The 22770-nt window shown below is 33.6% G+C and overlaps 1 protein-coding gene across 8 annotated transcripts in view; it reads left to right on the top strand.

Moving 5' to 3' along the window:
* TBC1D5 (TBC1 domain family member 5) overlaps window positions 1-22770 on the top strand; it is a 542532-nt gene that overhangs the window by 327720 nt on the left and 192042 nt on the right. For all 8 annotated transcript variants that reach the window (XM_034662029.1, XM_034662026.1, XM_034662027.1 and 5 more), the window contains 4 exons: window positions 2678-2766; window positions 4296-4346; window positions 4443-4512; window positions 10096-10268. In XM_034662029.1, coding sequence (XP_034517920.1) covers window positions 2678-2766; window positions 4296-4346; window positions 4443-4512; window positions 10096-10268 — 383 coding nt within the window. The remainder of the gene's footprint in view (window positions 1-2677; window positions 2767-4295; window positions 4347-4442; window positions 4513-10095; window positions 10269-22770) is intronic.

Genomic DNA, 22770 nt, shown 5'->3' with positions numbered 1-22770 from the left:
TTGCAGTGTTTTGTTTAGCATTTTATTTAAATGATGCTGAAGTTTACCTTCTAATTAAATTAGAACAGGCAAGATAATTTTGAGAAAAAGAATAGGAAATATGGCAGAATAGAATATTTTACAGCTCAAGTCATGAAAGTAGTAAAGTTCTTGTTAAGAATGGGATAGGCTGGTGATGGGTAGTAAGGAGGGCACGTATTGCATGGTGCACTGGGTGTTATATACAACTAATGAATCATCGAACTTTATATAAAAAAATTAAAATTAAATAAATAAATTCAATACTCCAAAAAAAAAAAAAAAGAATGTACAAATCAATGGAATACCAGTAAAAGCTGAGAAAAAGCGAGCATTAACTATTCAGTGGATGGTAAAGACAACATCTCAAAACTCTTGAGAGAAGATGGATTATTCAATAATTAGTTGAACTCTTGCAGAGAAAAATACAGATTTATTCTTCAGGACAAAACTAAATACCAGATCGGTAAAGAATTAGCTGTAATAAGGAAAACTGTGTACTCCCCTAATTTCCATATAAGGACGGCCTTTTCAGGCATGAATAATAAACAAGAAGCCGTGAAGGATGATGTATTGATTTGATAGTTTTAAAGTATAGAGCTTCACAATGACATGAGCTATCATCACGATTAAAAGACAAATGATAAACGTAGGAAAGTGTAACAAAAATGACTACAGGTTAATATCCTGAATTGGTGAAGAACTGTAACAAAGTATCAGGAAAAAAGAAACACTTCATTAGGAGTAAATGGGCAATTCATTAAATAATAATGGCCAATAAAATTTTTGTGTCAGTCTCACTAGCATTTAAATAGGTTAAAACAGTCATTGACTATGAAGTTTTATAGGATTAAAAACAACAACAACAACAACAACACTGCAAGTTAAGATGTGTGAAGTGGCAATTTTTATGTTATAAAGTGAGGGAATTCTTTCTGAACAGCACCTTAATTGTATATATATCAGAAACTTTTACAAAGTTCTTTATTCATTCGCCTGGAAATTCTATTTCTAGGGACTTTATCCTAAGGAAATCACAGAAAGGCAAAAAGATGACCATAAAGATAATCTGTAGTTTCTAATTTCTTTCTTTCCTTTGGTCAGTCTGTCCATCCTTCCTTCCATTTCTTCCTTCCTTTCTCCCTGTCTTTTTTTTTCTTTTCTGTAGCTACAGTAATTCTTACAGTAAGTAGCTATTACTTTGGTGATTAAATTATGGCACTGGGTTTTTGGAATAATTTGAGATTATTCCAGGAGAATAAACACCTTATGATGATTTTAGAGCATACTTAGCACTTAATTCCATTTTTTTCTGTGTCTCTACCATGTTCTTCTAAGGGATAGTCAAATAGTCATCTCAAGGTTTGTTTAGTAAGGAAATGGTTACTTAAAAAGATTGAAGTGGTGTGTGGTAATTTGTCCTAATCACCAGAAAGTTGTCAGTGTGTCATAAATGATTTTGTACAAATGTAAGTCCTAATTCAAGTCTAGTGGTAACTTACAAATGAACTCTGATAGAGTTTACTTTTGTATTGCTTTGTGATAATCACTAGCTTTTGAGAATGGCATGGTACTTCTAAAATGTACAGAAGCTGTGTGACTGCCCTTCCATCATGGGAGGTCTCTACTTCCACTAGTGAAACTCTCTTTTTTCTTTGATTCCACATTTTATTTTTATTTCCTATTAAGGTGGTATTTTGTCTTATTTTTTTATATATATAAAGATCATCCATAGTTATTACGCAAAAGGAAAATGATAATTTAAGAGGCAGAAAAGATTGTAATCTATTTTTAACTTGCTAAAACGTGTTTTCTGATGCTCAAGGGGGAAAAACCTTGTAGTTAACAAGGCAAATTACTAATGTGGAATACTTTATTCTCCACAATAATGGATAAGTAATGAATTTTTATAATATTCTTTTAGAGACACTTTAGTAACCAATATACTTTTTTGTTTCTGTGCCTATTCATGTAATCTGCAGGTGAGCACCAGTATAAGGAAAAAGCAAATATAATTGGTGAATTCACTAAATAAATTGAACTGTAACCTTATAGTTGAAGTAGACAGGAAAAAAAATTTGGTAGTTTTCAGATTAAACATGTTGAAAATCATACTTTGAAAACTTTGCTTGCTGTTATACCTGCTAAAGATTGTTTCTTTTATTATCCAACATTTCCAGCTAGCTGACTTCAGCTCTTCCTAAATCTACAGACATCCTAATTTTGAGCCATTATATAATGAAAACATTGGATGTAATTTCCTTAGGTCTACAATTCTTAGTTGCCCTTCTTACTGCAGATCTTTACACTGTAGCTCATGATTATAATTTGCATAAATGAAATTCATATTTATGAGTACAGATCGTGAAGCAACTGACAGGTGCAAGGTTGTCTACCATGCCAATTTATTGTTTGTTGTGTCATTTAAAAGAGAACTGCTCTCCATGTTTTAAAGAAGAATTTGTGCTGTGGTTGAATTGGAATCAAATTCTAAAAGTAAATAAAATCTCATTTTGTAGCTTTTCATTTTATGCATTTCAATGAAATATGGAAATGTTGGTGGTGAGGATCAGTTGAAGAAGCATTTAAGTGAGCCTATTCTGTCCACTGGTGGCCCTCAACGTCCTCCCCCTCTCATTCTCTTGCTCTTGTGTTTCAGGGAATGCATGAACTGTTAGCGCCTATTGTCTTTATCCTTCACTGTGACCACCAAGCTTTTCTTCATGCCAGTGAGTCTGCCCAACCAAGGCAAGTTTTTATTTGAGCTCCTTCTGTTTTTTCAGCCTTGCTGTAATCATTTTAACCTCAGAATCTTTTACATTGAAGGTACTTTTATAAACTGTAAACATTTGGTTGTGTTTCATGTGACTGTTAATTCCACGTAATAGTTGTAGTCCTGGTTCAGGTATGGGACAAATTTGGAATCATAAATATCTTTGTAAATCTTAGATCTGTGCCAAAGAAAGATATATAACTAATGGATCAAGAAGAGGAAATTTTTGTTATGATGGCAAAGTGCTGATGATTGATAATATTCATATATCCCATTCTCTAATGACCCATTCTTTCACTGTAGGCTGAATGAGAACCTTGTCTGTGGGTTCTTTCTCCCCACCAGGTTTCACTGAGTTCAGGTTATAAATAGGAGACCAGTACCCCAAAGAACCCCAGTCTGTAAATAAACAAAAATGACTTGTCATGTTTTTGATGTACATTAATTTATTCTTTATAGCAAATAACTTTAGTAATTGTATTTAACTTAGGCTAATTGTTAGAATTTATTTTCTACTTTAGATGCCCTGAGAGCCCAGAAAGGCAGCCAGGAAGTATCTTGAGACTAGAGACTGTGAGATGATAAAACTTTGTCAAAAGTATTCCATAGGTTAACGCTTCTATGTGCAGAATATAAAAAAATTAGCACATAACATTTTATGTATTTATCTCTGCAATCTTTATTAATCATATATATCCATCCATTTTGCTGAGCATAAATTAGAGCTTTTGTTAAATTAACCTTTGTTTACTATATTATAGATTAGTATTTTCTAGTTTCTTTTGAGTTTCTCTAATTATACTGAGTTTGTGCATCTGACTAGAGTAACCATATCTTAATGACCTTTTCTTCAGTTATTCTAAAGTATGGTAAGGATGAAGTTAGTCTTGGGATCCTGTTTTCATGCCAGTTTTATCTTTTTGAAAGCATGTGTGTACAATATACTTCACAGAAAAGTATAGATGATTGGAAATTGCTTTTAAATAAGTTGGACGTGCTGTATTAGCAGTTTCAAGCCATTGAAATGTAAAAACAACACTAAAATAGATTTGAAAGAGGTACTGTCACTAATTAATGGATGTTAAAATATAATAAAAATAGAAGCCATTGAAAGAAAATAATGTTCTGATAGGATATATTTGACTGGTAAGTAAATATTCTGTTTTGTTTTGTTTTGGAAAACAAGTGATAGATGGTAGAGTAATCAGTTTATTCTAGATGAGGCACATTCAAGGAATATATTGTCACATTTTGTAGTTGTTATTTGGAGTAATTAGGTAGTTACTTCATTGTGGTACAGACAAAGCACCTAATTTGTTTTTGATCTTTGTAGAACAAAAGGATTTCATTTGTTAATGGAATTGCTTTTTTTATTTAGAAAGGATGGTTTTTTTTCATTTGCACACTATATGAAAGTTGGCTTATGAGTATAGAATAAAGCAACTTCTGCATCCCCTTCAACAAAAAAATTATACATTTTGATTATTCGTATTGCTTTTTTAAGTGAGGAAATGAAAACTCTCTTGAACCCTGAGTATCTGGAACATGATGCCTAGTAAGTACAAAAAATTTTTATTTTTTTAATTTTTTATACCATCTCTACTTCAATGAGGGTTTAACATTAGCACTGTATTATTTTTCTAATTTTTAGTGCAATGTTCTCACAACTTATGGAAACTGCCGAACCTTGGTTTTCTACTTTTGAGCATGATGGTCAAAAGGTAAGTGTTATAGTACAGATCTTTTCAGTATATTTGAGGGAACAAATGATTTCAGTAAGTAACAACATCTAATCAGAGAATCAAAGCCATTATTATTACTATAAAAAAAAATTTAAAAATCTATGGAATAAGAATGAATTGGGGATCTAAACAATATTGCTAGTAATATTGGCAGATATATAAAGGTAAAATAAAAAATTTCATGTAAATACACATTTTATTTTGTATGTATATTACCCATGCAATAGAACTTCTTACTGAAAAATTATTACAAATTTTGAATGACAAGTACATTTATCTACTTGATCTATTGTTACATGAGTGAGTTGATAGACATTTTGTTACATACAAACTGTATGAAATAGGTTGTCTTAGTCTTACTAATGCTTTCTACTAATTTTTACTATTGAATTTACATTTAGCTTCGGTACCATCATTTATCATTTACTGTCTCTTATTCTTTTTAACTATAATTTTTATTATGTGTTATAACCAATGTACTATAACATTCACCTTTAAAGTGTACAATTTAGTAGTTTTTAGTATATTCACAAGATTGTGCTTATGTCCCTATTATCTGATTCAAAAATATTTTCATCACCCCAAAAGGAAATCCCATACCCATTAGCAGTCACTCTGCATTCCCCCCATTTCCCAGAGTCTCTGGCATCACTAATGTATTTCCACTTTCTATGAACTTGCCTATTCTGGACATTTCATGTAAAATGGAACCATATAATATGCGGCCTTCTGTGATCGACTCCTTTCTCTTAGCATAAAGTTTTCAGTGTTCATTCCTGTTGTAGCATGCATCAGTACTTCACTCCTTTTCATGGCCGAATAATATTTCACCACGTGGCTATACCACATTTCATTTATCCATACATCGGTTGATGGACATTTGGGTTCTTTCACTTTTTGGTTATTAAGAATAATGTTGCTGTAAACATTTGTGTATAAACTTTGTGTCTGCATATGTTTCCAGTGCTCTTGGCATTTCCCTAGGAGTAGAACTGCTGAGTTAACTGACATTTTAAACAAACATATATGCTAACTTAGAGATCATTATGGTGTTTTCATTGTTATTACACAATATTAGAAAAATTGCCAATTATTCTGGCACGGGATGTCCTTAAGAGTTTTTGGTATATTTTTTCTGTATGATTATTTTTTTTATATTGGTATAATTGATTACATTCTGGTTAGAAACTGTATATTATTCCGTCACTTTATTCCATCTCTTAAAAAATGAAATGGATAACTAATGTTTTTTATGCCTTTGATCTAGATCAGGGCAGACTACTGCCTGCAGGCCAATTTGTCCTGCCATCTGTTTTTATACAGCTTGGGAGTTAAGCATGGCTTTTACATTATTAAATGGCTGAAAAATTATCAAAAGAAGGATAATATTTTGTGGCATATGAAAATTATATGGAATTCAAATTTCCATGTTCATAAAAAAAGTTTCATTGGGAAACAGCCATGCCTGTTTGTTTCCTTATTGTCTATTGCTGCTTGCTCAATACAAGGGCTCATTATAAAGTTGAGTAGTTGCAACACAGACTGTATGACCTATAAAGCCTAAAATATTTACTATCTGGCCTTTACAGAGAAAATTTGCTGATCTTCAGCCTAGGTGATGAAGTCTTTCTCTAGTAATATATCAACATGTTACATTCTCTAAAGGTTATTAAAGGTGAAACTTGTAAGCATATTTGATAAACTACCATGTTTTAGAACAATTACTTTATATTTGTTCTTGGCAGATTTGATGAAATCATAGACTTATGTGAAAATCAAACTTTTGAGCAGAAAGTATTTGAATACATTGAAATAAAAGCATCATGATCTCTTTTTTTTTTTAATGTTTTTTTATTATATTATGTTAGTCACCATACAGTACATCCCTGGTTTCCGATGTAAAGCTCGATGCTTCATTAGTTGCGTATAATGATCTCTTTATGTGGTGGTCATTTTGTGTTTTATAAGTGATTCACATTATCTGCAAAAGTGAATGGTAAAAATGTGAACATTACCACTTTTCAGTTTTACCCATTCATGTTGATATCACTGAGTCAAGTTCATGAAAATGGCTAAAACACAGATGCGACCTCTCAACATTTATCTTACTTGCATATATCGTGAATAATATATTCCTAAAAAGCATATCTAGTGAATCCCTCTTTCATCCTCCTCTTTTTATTCTATGCCTTGATTCTATCACCTTTTTTAAAAGAAGTTTGAGAAATTTGTATACTACCCTCTTTCGGTTCTTCTAGTTCCCTTGACAATTCCGTCATATCACTGTGCATGCTGCCTAGGTCAGGAGACATACTTTCCATAATAAGACTTTTTTTGATGAAGAAAGCAGTGTGTTGCTTTATATAATGGTGTAGAATCATCTCGCTGAATCCCTGTAACAGTTTGTGGACTGGCACTGACCTGTACAGCACATTTTGAGTACTACTTAATAGATGGTTAGAAAGATTGCCAGTTTTGTTGGTATTTGTAGCCATCCCATATGATTATATTTTTAAATGCAAATAGCATTTTTATGATGATAAGTCCTGAAGATGATGAATATCTTACATTAACTCTAAAATTTTCTCTTTTGGTTTCACTGTTAGATAAGCTCTTTACCATTTAAGTGATCATGAGCATTACTTGTGAGTTTCTTAAATTTAAGAAATTTTGTTATAAGTATTCTGAGCACAGGGGAAATCTTCTCAAACCACAGTTTATGTAAGTCTGTAGTTCTTAAGGTACACATGAGTCTCTATTCAGTATTTGATAAATGGACCACATAGGCTATTGATTTAGTGATGACTCATTCTCTTCAACCTGGAAATGGATTACATGATTTCCTTAAGTTAAACCATTTTTAACAGGTTAATTTAGGATCAGTTCTCTCCAAGCCAGTGATTTTATCTCTAGAGAAGTGTGTTTATTCAGGACCCTTAGAAGATGACTAGATGTAGTGATCTGTTTCCCACGTGGCTGTTAGAAACCCTGCCTGAGCTCAGTGCCTTCACCCCACACAGTATGGCATTCACAAGGTTCTTCAGTAAAGAAAAACTACATGACTAGAATAAGCAAAAAGTTGGGTGGTTCATTTTTAAAGGAAAGTTGGCTTCAGAGTAAACACTATATCTTGAATGTGAATGGTGTCTTACAATTAACATGAATTCTTCCCCCCCATAATTATTTCAATTTAATATCAGTAGGAAAAAATTTCAGCAAGAATTAAAATTTTTTGAAATTATAGCATCCTGTCATTTGAAGAGAATACTTGATATTATAAAACAGAAAATGGTATCTTGGTTGTACTATTTTTATAATAAATGACCACAACATAGAGGTCTCTTTTTCTCCTGTCTGTACAAATTTGCAGAAACTAATTGAGCAACAAAAATCAGTATGGTCTTACATCCCTCAGACCTAAAGACGCTGTTGCAGACACAGTAGGAAATACTAAGGACTACATTTCTTTTTAAGACTTGAAATGATCCTGGAAGGACAGATAGAACCTCTTCTAGGAAGTTTTTCCTAATGCTAACACATGCCCCTCCTCTCCTCTTACTTTCTACCAGCGTGATTAGTCACTGCTCTTACGTGGCATTCTACAGTTTTTTCTGCATAGTCTTCCCCTCCAGACTACAAGGGCAAGAGCTTTACCTTCTTTATTTTGTGCCCCTGACTGTGGTCCAATGATGAAAAGATGATGTTCCTCTTAGAGATCTCATGGTTTAGGAGCCAGAGAAGTAGATACAGACACTGTAATAGTAAGAAGAAGATGATGAAATAGGACCTGACACTTGAGCCAGATTTTTAAGAACACTGGGGAGCTCCTCTGTGGAAACACTGGGGACAGAATATTTCAGGTAAAAGGATGGCACCCCCAGGATCTCTGGAAGCACAGTAAGAGTAGAGGCTGACCAAATAATGAAAGGCCTTATAGACCTGGCTCAGGAATTTGTCTTTTGTTTTTGTTTTTCCTGAGGGAGCTATTAAAAAGTTTTAAGGAGGGCAATTGGGCATAATTTAATATCTGTTTAGATGGATCACCAGGCAGTTTTGGAAGCTAGATTTAAAAGGAGCCTAAATTAAGGGCAGTGAGACTAGTTAGGAAGAAAGAAGTGATTGGGACGCCAAATCAGATTACAACAGTAGAGCTGTAGGAGAGGAGACATAATGAGAGTCTCCTGAGTGGTTCTGAGGAGCTAAAATTGGCAAACTAGGTGTTCTTATTGGAGGATGGGTTGAGGTAGGCATGGGGAAAGGGTGAACATGTTTTTGAGCAGAAGATGGTAAGCTCAGTTGTGGGCCTGCTGAATTAGAAACCCTTTTGTACCCTAAGATTCCGTGCCACCATAGGAATGTATGGGGGAGAACCCAAGAAGGTTCTAGGTTATGAATACAGATTTGGAAGTCCTTGGAAAATGGGTGTTGATTGAAATACTGTGTATGAGTAAGATCACTCAGGGAATCACATGCAAGTAGCGAATTAAACTAGGACCAGACCTGTATGAAAAAGCAGCATTTGCAAAGCAGAAACAAGAATTTAAGCTAGAGAAATAGAGTGAGGGAACGGCAGGCAGTCATAAGAGAATGATGCTGTAAATCTCAGGATTGGAGAGAGGTAGAAATTGAAGACTCAACATAGGAAAGATTAGGCATAGGGATGCCTGGTTGTCTCAGTTAAGCGTCTGCATTCGGCTCAGGTCGTGATCCTGAGATCCTAGGATGGAGTCCCTGGTCAGGCTCCTTGCTCAGCGGGCAGCCTACTTCTCTCTGCCTGGTGCTCCCCCTGCTTGTGCTCAGTCTCCCCTCCCCCCCCCAATAAAAAAATAAAACCTTGGGAAAAAAAGAAAGGTCAGACATAATATATTAGGGGAAATCATCAGACTCGAGAGGGTGGTTGAAATTTACATGAAAGCATTACAAGCAGTACAGATACGGAAGGGGAGGAAGGAAAGTTGTAGTTGGCCTACATAGATTTTTTTTTTTTTTAATTCAGCTGTACTTTTGGTCTGGAGAGTTTAAAAATCTTTCTACTCAGCTATTTCAATTGATCCAAGGGTAGTTCAAAAATATCCTCTTTTGTAATACTAGTTCCCTTTATTTCCTGACTTTTTTATACTTTTGAGAGCTCAGAGTAAAACAGGTTTCATTTACTGTTTTTCGTGTGTAAGTTTTATGCCACAAGAAATACGTTGTCATCAGAGTATTCCATTTAGGTCCTATGGCTGATTAGACTAACTAACTATAGACAAGTAGACTAGCAGCTACCACTACCTCTAGCAAAAATTATCTTGAAATACTCAAAGTCACCAGAGAAACTGGTCAAGGGAATACAGGTAGGAAATATTTTAGAAGGCATTTCCTGGCCTTTATTTTATGAGCACAATCATCTGTACGACGATCAGCGTATGATTCCACAATTTAAGCATTTGTCATGAGATGATTAAAGTAGTTATTGGTTCTTATTTAAGCTCCCATTGATAAATACTTTCAAGAATGATGTCCATGTATTTGTTCATTTCCTATTGAAATAACATATGCTCCATTTTTTTCTCTTTTTAGGGGAAAGAAACACTGATGACTCCCATCCCCTTTGCTAGACCTCAGGATTTAGGGCCAACAATTGCTGTTGTTACTAAAGTCAACCAGATCCAGGATCATCTACTGAAGAAGCATGATATTGAGCTTTATATGCACTTGAACAGACTAGAAATCGCACCACAGATATATGGGTTGTAAGTACTAAAGTTTAAGTTTCTGCTACATCTAATTATGACTTCTGGTGGTTTCTGTATGTCTCAGATCCATAGAAGTAAGACCAGAAGTGTTCCAGCTCCATTTCATTTCATATGTCTTTTGTGTTCTATGTGCCAGGCTCTGTGTTACTACTTTCACATATGATATTTCATCTAATACACCAGTCCTGTTAATTGAGTGTTATACAGGGGAAGAAACTAAGGCTAACACTGAGTTTAGACATATTAAATAGTGAAGTCATAATTCAGATTCAGGCAGGATTGGCTCCATAATCTGCAGAGCCCAGTACAAAATAAAAATGAAAGTCCCCTTTAAAAGAAATTAGCAAGAATTTCAAGATGACAACAGCAGATCATTAAGCCAAGCATTCTAAGAAGTGCAGGGCCACACAGATCATACACACATGAAGCCAGCCCCAAACCTGAACAAACCTCTAGGATATCCGTGTGCTTTCCATTTCATTGGGAAATGCATTTCTGAAAGTGAGATAATGTCCCTCAGAGTGAACATAATATGGTAATCAACTTCAGCCACATAACTTCTGGAACATACTGGAGCAGAAGAATAGGGAGCCAGTCACTCCTCGGATAGGTGTGTATGTTTGTATGTGTATTTATTCAGTGGCTTAATAGTGTGGGTAGGAAAATTAGAAAGATTGCAGTTTTAATAAATATGAATTAGTTGTGTAGTGCTACAGACATTAAAAGGATCCTTTATATTGAAATAATAAAACATTTATAGCTAGTGCCGAACAGTTCCTTGGTAGATTTTTTTCTGCAATTTCCATCCCTTAGGTAGAACATGGAAAATTCAGAAGATATTATTAAGATGTATATAATAGATGCTCAGTAAATATGAATTCATTTGAATTACAGAGAATTTCAGACAAGTCAAAGGTTTCAGACCAGAGCAGAGGCTGTATATTTAGCCCAAAGAAAAGACTATCAGTGAGTGTTTTCTTTATGTTCTCATGTGACACAGTCTTTCACTAATTATAACTCAACTTTCTATCTTCTTTGGAAGCCCTGAACTGTGATTAAAGATGTCTGCTTTTCTGTTTTAATGCTGCTTGTTTTCATTTCTGTGACTTAAACTTGACATCATCATTGAGAGCAGATCCACCATCCCCACTGGAAATGAGGAAGTTGTGGGTAACATGGGTATTGGGTGGTAGTGCAAGTTATTAATGAATTGTCATTTACACTTAAAAGTCTGGCTAATGTGTTTGTGATTATAGACATAAAAATTTTCTTTAAAACAGCAAGTGGCAAGGTCAGGAGATAAATTCTGTATTCCTCTCCACTGTGCACTCAAAGAAATGATTTATTCAAATACAAAAGCCTATTTTATACCCTCAAAAATTGTTTACTAAACTCTACATATTGGTCTTAAATACTAGGGAAAGAAATTAATGTTGGACGTATTTATCATTTCTTTGAAATGCTTTATTGTTTAATACCTGTTTGTCTGAGCTGGTGCTTTGCATTGCAGTGGTGGTGGCATGGACTTGGGTAAGATTATTTATAAACCATTGTGTTCCAGTTTCCTTTTTAGACATTAGTTTCCATCAGCTTTCTCTTCATCATAATGATTCATAGAGCTTCTTTGACATCCCACCAGCATCTTCCCAATAAAATTCCATGATCCATTACATAATCACTCTTAATCCTTGCAACTTTATTTTTCCGCAGTACTAACAATACCAGGGCTTGCAATAACCATAGCTGACTCATTTATCCCATTATTTTAGTATAGAATCTCCTCTGCATTAACTAAAAATACACATATTTTTTTAATATTTGAAGAAGTCATTCATTCTCTTAAATGGTCTCCACTATAGTGCAAAGAGTTTACTCCATTTATTAAATTTGATTGTATTATTTCTATTTGTGGGGTGGGTACATGTGGTCGAATTTTCCTTCGTCTTTATGCTACCTTCAATATATTTCTGTTCATTTCTTATTTCTTATTGATGACTGTTAGAATCCTTGGGGCCAGGGGCGCCTGGGTGGCACAGCGGTTAAGCATCTGCCTTCGGCTCAGGGCATGATCCCGGCGTTCTGGGATCGAGCCCCACATCAGGCTCCTCTGCTATGAGCCTGCTTCTTCCTCTCCCACTCCCCCTGCTTGTGTTCCCTCTCTCGCTGGCTGTCTCTATCTCAGTCAAATAAATAAATAAAATCTTTAAAAAAAAAAAAAAAGAATCCTTGGGGCCAAAGAAAAATATGAGTATAATATGAAATAGCAGTTAGAAGCACGGGTTTTGAAATGAAACAGACCTGTTTAACCACTTTGATCCTTGGTTTCTTTATTTGTGAAACCAAGATTAAAAATAATGGTACCTACTTCATAGGGTGCTTACGAGAATTCAGTCATAATATACAAAAATCATAGTGCTCAGTATGTAGTAAGCATTCAAGATATGTTTGGCGGTACTTTTGTTATCATTATCTGGCATTACCGTTACTCAATGAGGATGTCATGGCTGTGTGAATATGATGCACTATGTGTTTCATGAACCTTTCCACCTGTGGCTTTCCGTGTTTTCTTCACCAAAGCATAGGAGCTTCTACTTAAGTGGAAACATAACAGCTGTCTTTTAGACCAGTGCTTCTAAAGAGACAGTGTAGAAGTTGAGGAGTAAACTTCTAGAAACAGATTACAGCAATTTGTCACAATAATTTTGTGTCCTTAAAGCTAAAAAAATATTGTAGGCTTGAACCTCATGGAAATGAATTGAAATATTTTGTTTGGTTTTATGTCATACAAGTAATATTCTTCTAAATAATTGCTTATGCTACTATCCATTCCTGCTGGAAGAAAGTGGGTAATTTAGGCTGACATTCAATATTAATACTTAAAAACAAGTTTGCATTTTGAGTACTTTATCCTCAAGTGGACAAATATAAAATAATTTTCAGTTAGTAAAAATTATTCTTCTTTAGGATGATATCAGAATCCATAACTACATCATCTAAAATGTGCTTTTGTATGTCAACTGTTTTTTTTAAAGAATTTTAATTTTCAAACAAATATTTTCTTGTATAGCAAAATACCGTAACAAAATTGGAAAATGATATGATAAAAATGTCAGTAATGAATGTGTCAGTGGGAAATGTTATCAGTATTAACAATTTGTGTAGAATGGGAAGTAAATCATAAATATGTGTTTATTATATGTGAGGAAAGTGATAGCAAAATGAAATTATAATCCTATTGAGTCCAGGTTTCTCAATTTATTTAAATGTGCTTATAGGGGCGCCTGGGTGGCTCAGTTGGTTAGGAATCCGACTCTTGATTTTGGTTCAGGTCATGACTTCAGGGTCTTGGGATGGTGCACCTCATCGGGCTCTGCACTCAGTGTGAAGTCCACTTGAGATTCTCTCTCTCCTTCTGCCTCTCCCCTGGATTGCATGTGTATGGGCTGTCTCTTGCTTTCTCTCTCAAAAATAAATAAATCTTTTTTAAAAATCTGTGTTATAACATGGTTATAATTATCACTAAGAGAAAGATTTTGTAATTACTCCATTTTAAAAAATAGTTTTTGTTCTGGTTTTTCTAAGAGAATATATGTGGAAGTCTCCTGATATGGCAGATATGCCATATACAAACATATTTTTTGAATGTTGCTAATAAATTTAACAAAATTAGAATTAATAATTAATGTAAAAATATTAATTGTACTAACATTGGTTAAAGTCATTCCAAATTAGCTTATGTTAATTTTAAATAAATTGATGATATTTATCTTGAAATATGGGAATAATTACCCATGAGATCTTGAATATTATATAATAATTTGCTTATTAATGCTATTATTTTATGTACTTAAGTACATTAACCCCTGGATAATTGTAGCTGTTTTTTTTCTCTTACAAAATGTTAAGTCAATCAACTTACTATTTAGTTTAAACAAAATTAATTTGAAGTTAAATGTTCAGTTCCATGTAAGTAATATTATAAAATAATATTTTCTAGAAGTAATTTACACTGTTTTTCATTAACTTTATGAAAGATTACTCCTGTTGCACTTCAGTTTCTCTTGCTTTAATTCAAGTACTATTTTGAGTTGTCTTTTGTTTGCCAATTATTGATGGGTATTAGACTTATAAAAAATTAAGTTCCATAGGGGCCTGTCAATGAATACTGACTAATATCCAAAGTAAACATTGACTACATTATTTCCAACTTTCCAGGGTAATTCCTAAGAGTTGCTTTTTTTGGCATTTTCATTTTTAGTATGAGAATAAGAATGTCCTGTGATTTCATCACTTAGGGGTTGTTTTTGTGCAAAGGCCTCTAAAATACAGTGTTACAGTTCCATCACTGAGTATGTATTTGTTTGAGTCCTAAAGACTCTTAATCACAAGAGATTCAACTATAAAGATTGAATACCATTTTCATTTAATACCGTAATACTATTTTACAGAGAGACCAAAAATTAAAGTTTAAAAATAACAATTTTTGCTAGTACAGAGTAACTGTGTTTTATTATCACCCTTAAATATATTGAACCTTTATATTTTCAACTACATTTTATACTTTGATATAAATAGAATACATAATAAGCATCTGTGGGATATGCAATTAATGTCACTTTTGAGGAAAGGCCCTCATAACACACTTGGGCTTTGGCATTCTTAAATTATGAGTTCTTTATAACACTCATGGGATAAATTTCATATCTCCCAAATGTTTATTATACATCTTCCATTTCCCTTATTTCCTATTTTCTGGATTAGCAGTTGTTTTGCTGTGGTGGTTTATAGTATTTAATTGGGGAGGGGGAGGTTCTTGGTTACTGATTAATGATCTTGTAAGTTTTGTGATAAAATTTTAAAATATTTATATCATAGTATATTCTAACACATATCAGAGTGTAATTATGTATGACTCCTGAGTTTTTAAACCTATCTTTGACATATAAATATATGATAAAAAATACAATTCTTAGTCATCAAAGTCAGTATAGTTACCCACCTTAAAAATTCTGTGTTTCAACAGTTTAAACAAATAGCTTTCTATTCTAAACACAGCTAATGATTGAAATATTCTTTTCTTTTCAGTGAATGTTATGTTATACATTAAATGTAAAAAACATGAGAGTCTACAAGGTCCAATGATACCTTGTCTTATTACCACTCAATATCACCCCAGAATTACTCCCTTTGAAAAAAATTGGGTTTTTTTCACTTTTTATGAAGAATTACGATTAAAAATTATGGGGAAGAATAATAAATTATTTGAAATAATGATCAATAATTGTTAATATTTATTGTTTACTGTGGGCTAGGCATTCTACTACAGGCTTTACATAAACTATTTTATGTATCTTCACAACACATTGGGATAGGTACTACTATCCCCATTTTGTAGATGAGGAAATCACAGCTTACAAAGGCTTATTTAGATCAACCAACTACCAAGAATCTTTGGAGTCTTTGAGGCTTTGAACTCTTGATCCTATATGCACACTCTAATTTGACTAGGACTCAGAGTGTGGTAGAGAATTTAGGCACTCAGAAGTCCTGTATGTTAGCTTGGACCATGAGCCACACTCACAGTGATCAGATAACAATAAAGACCAGGCAGGTGGTACAAGGCTTGGAATCAGAGGAGCCTTATGGGTAGTGATCAGAAACCAGCCTGCTAAGGAGGAAATGGAATCATCAAGGGTACTGGGGAGCACAAGGCCCACAGCAGTGCAGTCAACTGATGAAACAGAAGAAATAGAATCAGTACTGACAAAGTAATTGTGCATTTTAAGTAGACAAAGGCCAAAAAGTAAAGGTTGTGCCTAGTCACACATGTGTAAGTTTAGAATAGGTCCCATCCACATACCTTTTCAGGTAAAAATATGCTGTTCACACTGAAAGGCAAGTTAAAATTAATAATTCAGCCCAGAGGAAAGCAGGTCTTAAAAGACTGCTAGAAAGCTATGTAACTAGTAAGATATGGTTAGGTATGTACAACTGAATACAGGTCAAAAATAGTCATCTGAAGTAATTAAAAGTAAGTAAAAATAATTAAAACATTTTTGAATCTTAGATCTATTTAACTCTAGTAAATAATTCAAAGTGGGAAAGAAGTCCAAAAGTTTACATAATTTATCAGCACAGAAGAAATCAAATATACTATATCATTGATGTTTCTAAGAACTAAAGAATATTTTGTTTTATAAAATTCCTATAAATTAGTAACTATCCAATAGAATTGTGAGGAGTAAATGAAAAAAAAAAAAAACAAACAAACAAGTCCTGTAGAGCACAGTACTTGGCACAGTGTAAACACTCAAAGTGTTCATTGTTGCTAACTTCTATGTCCTAAGCACAATTACCTGACTTATAAGACTCACTAAGGTAGTAGGAATAACAAAAGCAGTAACAAGTGCATGCAAAGAAAGCATAAAACAAAGTGATAAATACTGTCAAAATTAGGTACATATAAATGCTTTAAGCTTTCCTAATAAAAGACAAAGATTCTCAATTGGGTTTATAGAAAAATCCAACTATATTCTACTTAAAAGAGACAGCTAAAATAAATTGATATGGTTTAATAAAAGGAATACAGGAATGGCAATAGTAAAATAAAAATACTTTGGAATAAAAGCATTGAAAAACTATTCTTTATTAATAAGACATTTAATTATAAAACCTTTGAATTTTGGTGTGTAAAATCTATGACAGCAAGGCGTTGGTCTGTCTTGTTCATTAATTTATCCCAGATGCCTCCTTAGTAGAACCTGGTACATGGTGAGCATTCAGTAAATATTTTGAATGGATGGATGCATGAGAAGGAGGTAAAAACAAAGAAAGGAAAGATAAACTTAATTATATAAGGAACTGATACTAAAAATGGAAAATTTTCTGTTTTGAGGAGCATCAACCTGTAAGTACAGATTTAAAAAAATTAAAATTCTAAATAATTAGTAGAAAACATATATGAATACATGCATGAACCAATCTTTCAATGACAATGGATTTTTCTAAGAAAAATTGTGGTGAAAGACATTTCAGAAGGTAAATTTCAAATCTCACTACAGAATTTCTTTCCAATAAAATTCAAAGCAAAGACAAACTTGTTTTTTAAAAAATTGCAACATGTAGAAAGATAATATATAAAGAATTAAAAGCAAAATTCTATTCTTTATGTGTAATAAACCCTTAAGTTTAGTAAGAAACCATTTAACCTACAAAGTAGAAAATAAAGTGAACCAAAATGCGTAGAAAAAAAATGACAGTAGCCAATAAATATAGTGAAAAGGTTTCAACTATTCAAATATTTTGAAAATTACAAATCTCAAACAACAAAATACAGTTTTTGTTTAGATTGATAAGTATTATAGGAAATTTAATTGAGGTTGATATAATCATTTTGGGGGACAGTTGGAAAAGTGAGTCACATGCCTGATGAAGTTGGGCTCCTTGACTCATGATTCTACTTTTAAGCCAATAGACATCTTAAGGAACTCGGAGCAGAGAGGTCTGGGTATAAAGATGCTTATGACAGTGTTATTTATGATAGGAAGTGAGAACTAATATTAAGAAAATAGGGTAAATAAATCCATTTGATGAAAGATTATGCCATATTTAAGTAATGTATTTGTAGACTGTGTAATCCCAAGAAATGATGCTTATATATTTTAAGTGAAAAATCAGGAAGAAAAACCACATATAATCTATGTTCCTAGATTATGTTCCAAAATATGTTCTATGTTGCAAAATTATAGATGTTTTTACGTGAAAATTAGACTGGAAGCAATGTTAACAGGGTTATCTATGAGGTAATAATGGCTGGTGTTTATTTTCTCAGTTGTCTCTATTGATCATAATTGATTTTATAAGACTCAAAAAATGTGAGGGCAAAAATAAGAATGTACTTAATTACTGTTACTGAGCACATATGTCAACATCCAGAAAACTAAAACTCTTTAAAGGTGTATTTGAATGATGGTCAGTAATATTTGAGGAATTAAGGAAAATGGAGGATATAGCAAGAAGATGTAACATGAAGAAAAATCTGTTTTTAACATTTACAATGTAACAAAATGTATTTTACCTCTAAAATCTAATAGTATTTTAGAACTTTAAAAAAAAACCAGATAATCTGTAATTCCTTAGAAAAGGAAATTGTTTCTTTATGGAAGTAGCATGTGTTCACCAGAACAACTTAGGCAAGATATAACTGTTTTCTCTTCTGTCAAATGACCGGATTAGAGAAATACTTTTGACTGCGTATTTCAGTCTCATCATTTTCTTGTAATATTCTTTTGCTCAAAATGGAGAATTTGTGGACTAAAAGATATTACATTTAAGCTGAAATGTAGCTTTATGTAACAACCATATTCAAAGAGAATGGGTGAGTATATTGTAGCCCAGGTCTCGGGTAGCCTGCCATTTGGCTTTGTCATTGGTCCTGCACAGAATCCCAGCATCTCAGGGTCTTGGAAGGTCAGTCGTTTAGCTAATCATGAAATACTTTAATCTCAGTTGCAACATCTGTATTAAGTAGTTGAATATCTCAATTTGACCAATCCCTCGTTGGGGGGTTTGGTGACCTTAGATCAGCTGGTACTCTATCCCCTGAAAGCAGGCACATTTTGGGAGTGGAGGCGTAGGTATTAGGTAAGCAACTAACATTTTCTTAGATTTACTTGAAGTTTTAGAGGAAACTCCCTAGAAAGATGATACCTAGGCTATTTTTTTGAAATGTAAGCAAGTACAATACAATCAAAACAGTTGTAAGGACCTCATGCAGGGAGAGCAGAAGTGTGTATGTCTGAATACCATCGATACAGGACACACTATCCAGTTTACTAAAACTAGATTTGACTTTAGTGAGAGGAAACGAGGAAAATGAGGCAATGCCAGGACATGGAAACTCTTGATGCCATGGTAAGAATCATCTAGATCTGTACTGACCACTAGGTAACTAACCACACATGGAGCTATAAAATTAAATTTAATTAAAAATAATTAAAATTAAAAATTTACGGGGCACCTGGGTGACTCAGTCGTTGAGCGTCTGCCTTCAGTTCAGGGCGTGATCCTGGCATTCTGGGATCGAGCCCCATATCAGGCTCCTCTGCTGGGAGCCTGCTTCTTCCTCTCCTACTCCCCCTGCTTGTGTTCCCTCTCTTGCTGGCTGTCTCTCTCTGTGTTAAATAAATAAATAAAATCTTTTTAAAAAATTAAAAATTTACTTCTTTAATCACACTATACTGATTTCAAGTGCTCAGTAGTCAGCCACATAGTGACTAGTGGTTATTCTGTTGGACAGGACTGGTCTAGATCTTTTTTCTAGGGTAAGGGGGAATGGGTGGCCTTGAAACATAATGGGTTTCGGATCATATTTGTGATTTAGAAGGACTGTGGTGTGCTAGTTGCACAGTGGTAAGAGATTGAAGGGACACAAGTAAGAATGGGGTAGCAGCAATTTGCCTAAAAATGTAGTAACTTCTGTTCTCTAAAAGAGATGATGGCAGCCTGAAACTAAAGATGAAGCAGTGAGGTTAGAGAAACATGGAAAAATTTGGAAAATACCAAGTTGCTAGAATTGTCAGGACTTGTAACTAATTGAATATGGGAATGAGGGGGAGGGAAAAATCAAATATAATTTAGACAACAAGGACAATGATGCCAAAAATCAGAGAGAAAATGAGTGACAGAGAAAGAAATGTCAAAGAAAAGAAGAATTCAGTTATGGATATCCAGTGGAAAATTGAATGGTATGGTTATGGAGCTTTGGGGAGAGATTCAGAAGTACCAGTTTGATAGTCCACATACTATATAATGCCAATTGAAGTTGCTAGTAAAGTGAAATGAGAAGGAGGACAAAGATCAAATTCTAAAGAATATCCACCACATGTAACTGATTTTTGAGACTATAAAGCAGGAAGTGATTTGGTGTAATTGGCATTTAAAATAAATTACTGTAGTTTATGTATTTGAGAGAGGCAAGACTGGAAACAAGGATACGAGTTAGGAGGGCTTTGCACTTGTCTGGGTAAGAATTGATAATAGCAATGGAGGAGAGGCAGTTTAAAGAAATACCTTTCAGATAGAATCTGTGATTTGGTAATAACCCAAAATGCTGCATAGTACTTGGGAGAGTGGGGGACATTGTGGATTGGAGCCACTACCATTTTAAAGCATCCAGCTACTCTGTTGGGCCATCCTTTTATTCGTGTTCTCAAGTGACTGCCCAATATGTATGCCACCAGGAATGACTAGCTCACCTTCTTTCTTCCTTGCCACCAGCCTGAACCTCACCTTATTTCTATCCTTCTGTTCACTTTTTCTTTGTATACTTTGGAATTGACTCTTCCCTCTCCTTCATGACCATGAGTCATCAGGTATTATATCTACAGTATTTTTATCCTTTTCCTCTTTGCTAATTTCTTTTTTAAGAAAAAAACAGCACAACAAAAATGCTGCTTTGACCCTTCTCCTCCAGCAGCCCTACTCATTTGCTCTTTCCTTCCACAATTCCACAAATAATGGTCTTCTCCAGATTCCCTTTTCTACTGATTCACTGCCACAGTGGAGATGATGTAAATGGTCTAAGTACACCAATTGAAAGATTGAGATTAGCAGATTTTAAAATATGACCCAACCATATACTGTCTTCAAGAAACTCACTTTAAATATAATGATAGGGGCAGATTAAAAGGTTGGGAAAAGATGTATCATGCAAACATTAATCAAAAGAAAGCAGAAGTAGCTATATTAAATCAAATAAAGTAGATTTCAGAGCACAGAGAATTATCAGAAACAAAAAGAGACCATTTTATCACATAGTGATAAAATGGTCAGTGCACCAAGAGGACATAGCAATCCTAAACGTGCATGCATGAAACAACAGGGCTGTAAAATACGTAAATCAAACCCTGACAGGACTGAAAGGAGAAGTAGACAAATCCACATTTATAGTTGGAGACTGTCAATAATTGATAGAAAATAGCCAAATGTGTAGAATAACTTAACAACAGTATCATCCAACAAAATTTAAGTGACAGTTATAAAGCACTTCATCCAATAATGGTATAATACACATTCTTTTCAAGTGTTCACAGAGCATATACCAAGATAGACTATATCCTAGGCCATGAAACAAACTTTAGCAAATTTAAAGGAATCAAAATCATATAGAGTGCATTCTTTGATCACAGTGGAATCAAGTTAGAAATAACAAAGATGGCAGGAAATTTTACAAATTCTTAGAAACTAAACAGCATCCTTCTAATAATCCCTGGATCGAAAAGAGAGTCTCAAGATAAATTTAAAAATTCCACTGAAGTGAATGAAATGAAGGTACACCACTTCAGAATTTGTGGGACACAGCTAAAGCAGAGCTAAGCGGGAAGTTCATTGCACTAACTGGTTACATTAGAAAAGAGGAAAAGTTGAAATTGTAATCTAAGCTTCTGCCTCAAGAACCTAGAAAAAGAAGAGCAAAAGGAAGGAAAGAGCAAGCAGAAGAAATAAAGGTAAAAATTGAAACCACTATAATTAAAAACAGTACAACAATAAAGAAAAATGAAACAAAAATCTATTTCTTTGAAAAGATCAATAAATTTACTATCTTCCAAGAAAAAAGGAAGAAAGTGGGTGTGGCTACAAAAGAACACAGGAAGGATCCTTTTGGTAATGGAACATTTCTGTATTATGACTGTATCAGTGGTTGTATATCCTGGTTGAGATATTGTTTCATTTTAGGGAAGTAGGGGTCACAGAATCTCTCTGTACTATTTCTTATAAATGCATATGAACAATAATTATCTCAAAACAAAAAGTATAATTAAAATAATGTCAGTTCAGATGGCTCACTTTTGCTTTTTCTATAACTTGGGTTATTTTTCTTAATACTGTGTTTTGAGAGTTTTTTATATACTCTAGATATGTGTCTGTTGTCATACTTGTAAGTCACAATACTATCTTCCAATCCATGTCTTGTGTTTTAAGTATCTTTCATAGAGTAAACATTTTTAATTTTGGTGAAATCCAGTTCATTTAACTTTTTTATCAAACATGGTTTTTGGGTCATATCTAAGAACTCTTTGCTTAACCCAAGTCATAAATATTATATTTTCTTCTAATTGTTTTATGGTTTTATGTATGATTCATCCTGAGCTAATTTTTGTAGTGTGTGAGAGGTATAGGTCAAGGTTATTTATTTTTGGCACATGAGTATTCAGTTACTCTAGTACCATTGTTGAAAGATTATCCTTTCTTCATTGAATGGCCTTAGTACTTTTGTCAAAAATTAGTTGATTTGGTTATCTGTGTGGTTTATTTCTGAACTCTATTATGTTTTATTGATTCCTATTTTTTTCTTCTGTATTTAATAGAATTTGCCAGTGAAACCATCTAGTTTGGAGTGTTCCTTGTTGAAAGGTTTTTAACTGTGAAATAATTTTTTAATACATATATGACTACTTGTATCATTTATTTTTTAGCGACTTACTAGTTTATGCTATGG

This window comes from Ailuropoda melanoleuca, chromosome 6 (genome assembly GCF_002007445.2).
Source record: "Ailuropoda melanoleuca isolate Jingjing chromosome 6, ASM200744v2, whole genome shotgun sequence".
NCBI lineage: Eukaryota > Metazoa > Chordata > Mammalia > Carnivora > Ursidae > Ailuropoda > Ailuropoda melanoleuca.
Note: the sequence above shows the minus strand (reverse complement) of the source record. Positions and strands in the feature narration are given on the sequence as shown.